The sequence below is a fragment of the Solanum stenotomum genome, unplaced genomic scaffold (assembly GCF_019186545.1).
Source record: "Solanum stenotomum isolate F172 unplaced genomic scaffold, ASM1918654v1 scaffold11069, whole genome shotgun sequence".
NCBI classification, from domain to species: domain Eukaryota; kingdom Viridiplantae; phylum Streptophyta; class Magnoliopsida; order Solanales; family Solanaceae; genus Solanum; species Solanum stenotomum.
In genome coordinates this window covers 13874-24029 of record NW_026021380.1, presented here as the reverse complement: position 1 = coordinate 24029, position 10156 = coordinate 13874, and the positions used below count along the sequence as shown (strand labels likewise).

At 29.8% G+C, this 10156-nt stretch overlaps 1 protein-coding gene across 1 annotated transcript in view; it reads left to right on the top strand.

Annotated features, from left to right (window-relative positions):
• The window catches only part of LOC125849808 (uncharacterized), a 13859-nt gene extending 3703 nt beyond the window's left edge, over positions 1 to 10156 (top strand). Inside the window, exon 4 of the mRNA XM_049529778.1 lies at positions 9987 to 10156. Within this exon, the coding sequence (XP_049385735.1) occupies positions 9987 to 10156 (170 nt within the window). The remainder of the gene's footprint in view (positions 1 to 9986) is intronic.

Genomic DNA, 10156 nt, shown 5'->3' with positions numbered 1-10156 from the left:
TTGCCCATAAGGCCACAACTTTCAATTCATCCATACATCATCAATTCATCATAGATAGATGTAGAAAATCATAAGAGTCACTAATACAATCCAATCCAAACACAATTTCATAAACTTTGAATAATAAGCAAAAGACCCACTTCATAAGAAAATTTAGGAATTTAGGGAAAACATGGGTTCTTCAAGGAATTCCATACGAAATCATCTTAAAAATATTAATTCATCAATATAATGGCTTAGAAAACGTTTTGCCAATGAACCCATGCTTAGATTAGAATTTGAGATTTTTGTTCTTTGAAACACTTTTGAAACCCTTTTGATTGGACTCCTTGAAAGAAAGATTCATCAAGGATCAAGGGTCACCATACCTCTAAGTTGAAAGCCCACGAAAAATTGAAGAAGAAAGAACTCAAAATCTTCAACCCTAGCTCCAACTTCTTCTTCTTCTTCTTTCTCTCTTCTTCTCTTCTTCACTCAAGAACCCTAACTCTTACTCTTTTAAAATGGAACAAAAATGATCCACAATCAGCCTAACACAATAATACAACCTCAAAAGAAAAGATTTGTGAAAAGACCAAAATGCCCTTAAATTTCCGGACGAACTCCTTGCCAACTACCCAACTTTCAAAGGGCATAACTCGCTCATACGAACTCGGAATCGAGCAAACTCGGTGGCGTTGGAAAGATCGTTCCAAGGGCTTTCCAAACATAACTGGAACTACTCCTGAATCATCCTGAGCTAGGAAAAATTCTAATAAATATTTTTTTCTAAGTAATACAAATATTTATAAGTGATATCAGAGCACAATATCTTTAATATCACTTTAAAGAGGCTCTGATACTATTATTTTTCATGTTTAATATATTTTTTTATTTAATTATATATTTTAACAAAAAAATATATTTCTTTTTATCAATATTAAAATTAGGTATGTGTAGACACGTAATTTTTTTACCGAACTTAAAATTTTACACCATTTTTAGAGCTGAAATATTTTTATAAATATAAATTTTATCCATAATAAAAGATTAAGCCAACTTACCATTCTTCAAAGCCATAATCAACAACACTCAAGTCCCAACCATTTTACTTACCACAAGAGAATTCATCCATAACTTGCCCATAAGGCCACAACTTTCAATTCATCCATACATTATCAATTCATCATAGATAGATGTAGAAAATCATAAGAGTCACTAATACAATCCAATCCAAACACAATTTCATAAACTTTGAATCATAAGCAAAAGACCCATTTCATAAGCAAATTTAGGAATTTAGGGAAAACATGGGTTCTTCAAGGAATTCCATACGAAATCATCTTAAAAATATTAATTCATCAATATAATGGCTTAGAAAACGTTTTGCCAATGAACCCATGTTTAGATTAGAATTTGAGATTTTTGTTCTTTGAAACACTTTTGAAACCCTTTTGATTGGACTCTTTGAAAGAAAGATTCATCAAGGATCAAGGGTCACCATACCTCTAAGTTGAAAGTCCACGAAAAATTGAAGAAGAAATAACTCAAAATCTTCAACCCTAGCTCCAACTTCTTCTTCTTCTTCTTCTTCCTCTCTTCTTCTCTTCTTCACTCAAGAACCCTAACTCTTACTCTTTTAAAATGGAACAAAAATGATCCACAATCAGCCTAACACAATAATATAACCTCAAAAGAAAAGATTTGTGAAAAGACCAAAATGCCCTTAAATTTCCGAACGGACTCTTTGCCAACTGCCCAACTTTCAAAGGGCATAACTCGCTCATACGAATTCGGAATCGAGCAAACTCGGTGGCGTTGGAAAGATCGTTCCAAGGGCTTTCCAAACATAACTGGAACTACTCCTGGATCATCCTGAGCTAGGAGTTATGATTGTTCAAAGTTGGCCAAAAACTCACTGATTTCCCATACTTAACCAAATTTCCAGATTCTGAACTTTTTTTCCAAAAGTGACTACTTCCAATTTCAAGCTTCTTTATATTCATTTTAAATCGTCGGATGTTACACAATTAAAACGACATTACAAAAAAAACCTCTCATAGAACCTCATTATAAAGTCAACACAAAGTCATAGGCTCTTGCTTAACCTATCATTTTTCCGAGTCGTTACAGTGTGTCTACCACTTAGTCCGAGTTTATGACTCTAGTGTTGAGATACTTCTCATTCAGTCAGTCCGTATAGTAAAAGAGTTTCCAAAAGTCTTTCTAAATGATCTTCCCGGAGTCCCTCCTGAGAGAGAGATAGACTTCGATATAGACCTTCTTCCAGATACTTGTCCTATATCTCTCCCGCCATATAGAATGGCACCAACAGAGTTGAAAGGGCTTAAAAAGCAGTTAAAATATCTTTTAGAGAAAAGTTTTGTTCGACCAAGTGTCTCACCTTGGGGCGCTCTAGTCTTATTTGTAAGAAAGAAGGATGGTTCCCTTAGGATGTGTATAGATTACCTCCAGTTGAATAAGGGCTATCAAGAACAAGTATCCTCTTCCAAGGATTGATGATTTATTCAACGTACTTCAGGGTGCCACCTATTTTTTTTCTAAGATAGACCTCAGATCTGGCTACCATCAATTAAAAGTAAGGGAATGTGATATTCCTAAGACAGCTTTTAGGACCCGTTATCGTCATTATGAGTTTTTGGTCATGTCCTTTAGTTTAGCATTCCAACTCGCAAACTCGTACATTCAATGTACTGATGCCAGTTAGCATGCATCTTTTTATGATGCAGACACATGTAACGATGATCAGCATCCAGTGCATTGTTGATCTAGTTTAGCTTCAGAGTTGTTGGTGAGCATCATTGCATTTCGGAGGATCCCCCTTTTTTCATTACTTTATCAATGTAGATAATTAGGATGTCGTGGGCCTGTACCGACATCCATCTTACTTGTTTTAGAAGCTTCATAGATAGTCAGTCAGATGTTAGTTCATTCGTCATCATTTTGTTATTGGCTTATGTTCAAAGTTAAGTTGCCATTTTGGCTAAGTTAGATATTTATTTTTAAAACATTATGAGTTCAATTTGAGACATGTTGAGTTATCTTGTATTTGGATTCTCTTTCTTATGTATGAGTCTTCCGCTGAGTAAGTAAGCCAGGCCAAGGGTTCGCTTGGGGCCAGCAATGGTTCCCAAGTACCAGTCCCGCCCAGGGTGTAGGCTCGGGGCGTGACAGATTTAACATAAGAAGATCGTACGAGGGAGAAATTAGAGAGAGAATGGCGAAGAAACGTGGGAGGGAAAATTTATTAGAGCGTGTGAGCTGATTTGGCGTGAAGACAAAAATTATGGAGAGAATTACGTAGGTTAATAATTAAAGGCTTTATTTTAGGCTCGGTTTAAGGAGTGATGTATCTCACTCTAAATTTGGTATAAAATTATTAAATAGCATGACAATAAATAATTATTTAAAAATATAAGTCAAATTAGTAAATATAATATATATAACTGCCTAACTAACTAACTAACTAACTAACCAACTAACTATATATANTATATATATATATATATATATATATATATATATATATATATATATAAAATTAGATAGTTTTTCCTAAATTAATTGATTGATTAGTTTGTTTTCATTAAAAAAAAAGATCAATTTGGTTATTTTTCTTTAAAATACTATGTCTAGTTTAAGCTAATAGAGATACTATCTTGACAAGATATTAAAATTAAGTGGTCATCATGTTGTGATATTAGTCACTTGAATTATTTAAGGATCATGATTAACATTAGGGGTGTGTTTCGTACGAAGAAAAATATTTTTTGAAAAACAAGCATTATATCCTTTAAACATGTTTTCTACATCTGAATATACATACATACCAAAATGATCATCAACTTGGAGCAAAAACTGTCGCATTTGGACTTAAACAAATCCGTTCTTTAGTACATAATGTCTAAAATACAACGGAAAATGACTTCAAATCTCAAACAAAAATATAAATGCATTTTTTAAAATTACTTTTATCATAGCTAAACTAAGATCCCGTTTGGATTGACTTAAAAAGGTAGCTTTTAAGTCAAAGAGAAAAAATCAAACTTAAATGACTTTTAAGTCAAAAAATAAAATGTAGGGGAGACCTACTTATGATTTTTGACTTATTTTAAGTTATTTTTGACCTTGTCAAACACTTCCTAATTTATTTTAAGTTCTTTTTTATACTTTCCAAATAGTTTCATATGTCAAAAACTGACAAGTAGGTTTGACCAACTTTTAAGTCAATCCAACCATCCTTTATATCATTTTCTTAAAGTACACAAAATGTTTTTTTACAAAGACAAAAACAGAGAAAAAAGGGTAAAAATCACATGTTGCAGGGAATAAACAGAGTTTGGAGATCTTGAATATACCCTCGAACGTCAACGACTATGGATTTGATAACCTTTAAATCCATATTTCGGTAAAAAGACGAGAATAATTTTTTTTGTCGGTTAAGAGTTAGGATGTGGCTGCTAAATAATGATTCGAAATATTAGCTTTAGAATGAGGTTTGTTGCTGAAACCGATTAAAAATATGCTCCAAAGTTAATGTTAAAGGCTGATATATATATAAAAAATGTGTCGAGGTTTTGAATTTTGGACAACATAACCATGATAAAGAACTTTTATTTCTACAAAATCTGACCAAAATAGAGAGCCTCAATTGAATAATAAGGATTTGATACTTTTTTGGAATATAAAGGTAGAAAATCTACTGCAACACGCCATGGGAAGATGAAATTTACTTGAAACGGTTTAACAAAATTTGAAATTGTGAGAGATGAGTGTTAGAGTTTGTCAAAAATGAAGATAAAACCATTGTTGGGTGATTTAAAAGACCAACAGTTGCAAAAATTAAGTCCATTAAATTAAAACTTTCTTCCTTATATATATTAGAGGTATAATTTAGACAAATTTTGATAAATTAAAATTTTTTCACATAATTTAGAGGTATTTTGATAATTTTTCAAACTTGAATTCAACAATTTAAGTAAATTTTATTATAATTTTTTTCCTTTTTTTGCAACGGCTCCTCTCTTGATAAAGTCTTTTCTTTTAATTTTATAGACTAGGTTTATTCATTAAGTGTGCTCTATTTTTTGAACATAATCTTTTTAATTTAAATACATTTATAAAATTTGAATAAGATTAAATTATTTGGGGAGAAAGAGCGGAATATTCTCCTTTCCAATGAAATATGTTTTTGAAACTTATTGAGATCATATTTACAATGAGATAAAAATGAATTGAAATAAAACTTAAAATAAAGATTATGTTTATAAATATTTCATCTAAAATTGATTGAAACTTAAGAAGAGTTAAAAATCACATGTCTACACTATTTATTATTTTTTATTTAGTTATTGACGAAACTTCCAAATAAAAAATTGGAAAAATTTTAATAAATATATTTTTCTAAGTAATACAAATATGTATAAGTGATATCAGAGCACAATATCTTTAATATCACTTTAAAGAGGCTCTGATACTATTATTTTTCATGTTTAATATATTTTTTTATTTAATTATATATTTTAACAAAAAAATATATTTCTTTTTATCAATATTAAAATTAGGTATGTGTAGACACGTAATTTTTTTATCGAACTTAAAATTTTACACCATATTTAGAGCTGAAATATTTTTATAAATATAAATTAAACATTTTGATTTTTCTCTTATAAGTTTATTTTAAAAGATTTGAAAATAACAAAATAGAATCACTTTTTAAGGTAAATTTTATTGTCAATTGTTTAAAAAGAAATGGAAGATTACAAAAAATCTATATTTGAAATTAAGTTTTTATAAATAAGCTAGTACTATTTACTTGTTTTTATATATATATATATAGCTAGTTGAGTTTTTCTTAGATTTTTATTAATTTTAAATAATTAGTTTATATGTTATTATAATTTATTATTTGTAGTTAGTTATTATTTTTTTAAAAGTACAGTAAAACTAAAACTAAAACTAAAATAAAAAATAACCTAAATAATCTAACAAACCTTCCCCACTCTTACTCCTATCCAAAACATACTACACGTACAAAACCAAAAAGGGAAAAGGAGAACAAAATTTTTTTACAATAAAAAAAAAAAAAAGGCCTTTGACTTATCTTCCAAAAATTAAAAAACAAATAAGAAAAGAAAATAAAACCATCATCAAGTTATACTCCCACTTTCTCTCAGCTTCCTCACACGCCCACTCCTTCACGTTTTCCTCCACACCCCACACAATACAGCCCACTACACCACACCTACACCTATCCTAACACCTATATACATACACCTACATACGTAAAAAAAAAAAGGGGACACACATAAAGGGCACACACAGAGATATAGGCATTAAAGAAAAAGCAATACATATTGTACTTTCTCACATTGTGATTGAAGATCTAGAAATCTATTTTCGCGGTTTCAAGTTCGTGGCTCCTGATTATTTGTCTTTTCTTCTCGTTAACTAATTTTCACAAGAGGTAACATTTATTTGTATTTTATTTTTTGCATAATTTTATGTCATTATTGTGCAAGAATTAATTTCAATATATTGAAGTTGTTCAGATTTCGTAAGTGTTTAATATGTTAATATTATTAATGTTGTGTACTGAAATATATTCGAACATGCTATATGACATGTGAGTATTTCTTACATGCTTAAGAGTCCATTCCTCGCTCTTTTTCCTTAATTAATTATCAAAGTTTTTATGTTTGTGTCTTACTAAGTTGAATGAATTCTTTGTTTGATAGTATTTAGAAAAGTATTAAGTCATGTTTTATGCTATAATATGTGCGTTGTCTTGATATTTAGGGTTCTAACAAAAAATAATAATAATAAACTTGTTAGGATAAGGAGAAGCTACGAAGACAAATTAAATTAAAATAGATTAAAAAGAAAAAGAAAATAAATGTACAGAATGTCAAACAAAAAAATTATAAAAATATAAAAAAGAACAACGAAAAAAAAATAATGAAACAAAAGGAAAAAAAAGAAAACAAAAACATAGCACAACAAAAAATTAAAGTAAAAAGCAAAGAAGAAAAACAGAATGAAAAAGAAAAAAAATAATGATACAGAACGTTAAAAAACAAAAAAAAAAACTTACAAAGAACAACAAATAAAAAAATAATATAAAATTAATAAAACAAATTGTTCCTGTTATTCTATATGACATGTAGATAATATTAGTTTAAATTTAGTATAAATACTAAAGATTTTTTTTTTTTTTTATCTTTTCTCTAAAAAGGGCCTTTTATGGGTTCATTAATTATATTATTAGATTTGGTTTAATAACTTACAAAAAATAAAAGTTTTATCTTAAGATTTTTTTTTTACTTTATTGTTAATAAAATAGGTCAACATGTGCCATTAATCATTAGTTGAAGCGTGATTTTAATTCATATGTTTGTCTTATTCAAAATTTATTATTTATATTTAGAATAGTAAAAAGTATATTTATAAATTAACCATGCTCTGTTTTGTTAATATCTGGAAGCATAATTGCGTCAAGATGATAAGATTCAACATAATAAAATTTAGTATGCTGAGTGGGGGTAATTGAAATATAGGAAAAAATTTTAGCACTATAATATTTTGATGTCTCTATCTATTTTAGACTATTTTAATATAGTCATATGTATTTATTAGGCTCTATTATACTTTATATGAGTAATAATAATTAAATTTCATCTCAATTAAGAATGTGGTTCCACATCTTTTTGAGATACTTAATAAATTCAAGGATGCGGTTACGCACCTTGAACAAATTATTTTGATAATTAATTTTGTTAATTCAAACCAAGAAGTGTAAATTGAGATTATGTGGTGTGATGAACTCAAGAGGGGAAGACAGTTATGTCTCCAAATGTCAAGACCGAGAATGCAGTTATGCATCCGGTTTAAGACTAATAAAAATTCAACAATAAGCAAACCATGGCATATAGACACAAATTATCCAAAAAATATATCAAGATAAGTATAAGTCAATAAAAGCGACCGTGCTAGAACCACGGGATTCGAGGGATGCCTAATACCTTCCCCTCGGTCAACAGAATTCCTTACCCGAATTTCTGATTCGCAAACCAAACAAAGAGTCATTTCCTTATGATTAGGGATTACACAAAAAGGTGACTTGGAACACCATAACTCAATTCCTAGTGGCGACTTTGAAAAACAAAATAATCCCCTAATCAATAACGTCACTTAAAATGTAAAAACCCTCCCGCCGCCGTGCGCAAAAACGGGTGTGACAGTATGTAATATAATAATTGTGAAATTTAGATAAAATGCTCAAAATTACCCTTGAACTATCGAAAATAGCTCATATATATCCTTAAACTATGTTTTGACTCAAAAGTAACCTTCCCATCAAAGTATTGGGTCATACTTACCCTTCTAACTAACAGAAGTATGTTAAGTGCCATGTGAACGCCACGTGGACGCCACATGGACGCCACATAAACACCACACAACTCTCACGTCCACATAGACTCATAAGACCTAATTACTAATTTTACCCTCATTTTTCTTAAGAGATACAATTTGATCCATTATCATTTCTCTAATACATCATACGATTTCCCTTTTCTGTAATACGATTTCCCCTAGGGTTTCACAGATTTTCTCTCATGAACGCCATTAGATTTCAAAGTTGATTTTCGCGGCTGTAGGTTAGTAAATCTTTGTTCTTATTTTATTATGTTTTGCGATTTCAAAGTTGTGGATAGTTAGGGTTTGCGACTTTGTTTATAATATTCCGGTATGTTAGATTTAGGAAAAAATTATTTGTTTATTTGAGTTAAGCAAAGAATCTTTTGTTTATTCCTCTCTAGGGTTCACAAATTTCCCTTATTTAGCGGTTGGATTTCAAAGTTGATTTCGCGCCTGGTTTTCAAAGTGATCTTCGCGGTTGTTAAGGTTAGATTTAGAGAATGTTATCTCGTATGTTGTGGTCCTATTCTGTTAAGGTTAGATTTAGGGAATACTTGTGTTAAAGTAGTAGCATTTAATGGACTTGTATATGAATAAATATTGTTTAGTCCTAGTCTGAATTTGATGTGTGTGATCCAAATGCCCTCTGTTTATTATGGACTTTTTTTTATGAAATAGCTGAATATACTAATATTTGCAATTTACAAAAACTAAAGATAAGAAAAATCAAATGGAAACAAAAAGGAATAGTTTTTTATATATGAGGCATCGCTTCATTGAACAAGAAACACAACAGAACATAAATAGTAACCTAAAAGGAGTCATTTGCTTGTCTAGTTTTCCTACTATGTACAATAGCAAAAGAATATATTAAAAAGGAATAACAAAATCAAACTAAATTACTTGCTAAACAAATTCCTTGAATCAATAAGGAGATTTAGTAAAGATAAAGGGATAACAAAATTATAACTTCTAGCTCAAGAAGTGGTCAAAGCAATTATTTGATCATAGTTATCAGTAGTTAACTTGCGCAGATAGACTTGACAACTTTACATGAACATTGTAGTTGAGCATAGTAAGCAATTTGATGCTTTTTTAGTTAACCTGTAGTTAACTTGTGCAGCCTTTTTTGAGAAACTCTTTGATGCTAATATACAATTATTTGAGCATAGTAAGCAATTATTCTAGTTGTCCTACTATGTATATGAACATTGTAGCCAATATACTTGACAACTTTTAAAACACTTGCAAAAGTTAACAATAATACATACTACTACTAGACCTCACTAAGTTACCACTGCCCATGTGTGTTTGTGTTTCTTAATGATTTATGTTGTAATAACCATCTAGCTCTTGTATGTTTTATAAAGTGTAATGACTTATTTATTGTGTATCTTATTCATGTATGTTTGTTGAGTAATTTTCACTCCATTCATTATGTTGTAATAAATCTGTGGCCACTGTTTGTTTTTTCTCTTTTAGTATAGATTCTAAAATGTAATGACTTATTTATTTAGCTCTTGTGTGTTTGTATTTCTTATTCATTTATGTCTGCTTTTCTTTCTCAGTTCAATATGGAGAAGATTATGATGTTAATAGCTCAGCCCCTACACCAACAGAAGATGAAGAATACCATTTCATGTCCACACCTGGACTGTCACAACAACAGTATGAACCATTTGGACCTGCTAGAGAGCCTGAAAGTGATCCAGATATAAGGCCTCAAGTCATATCTTAA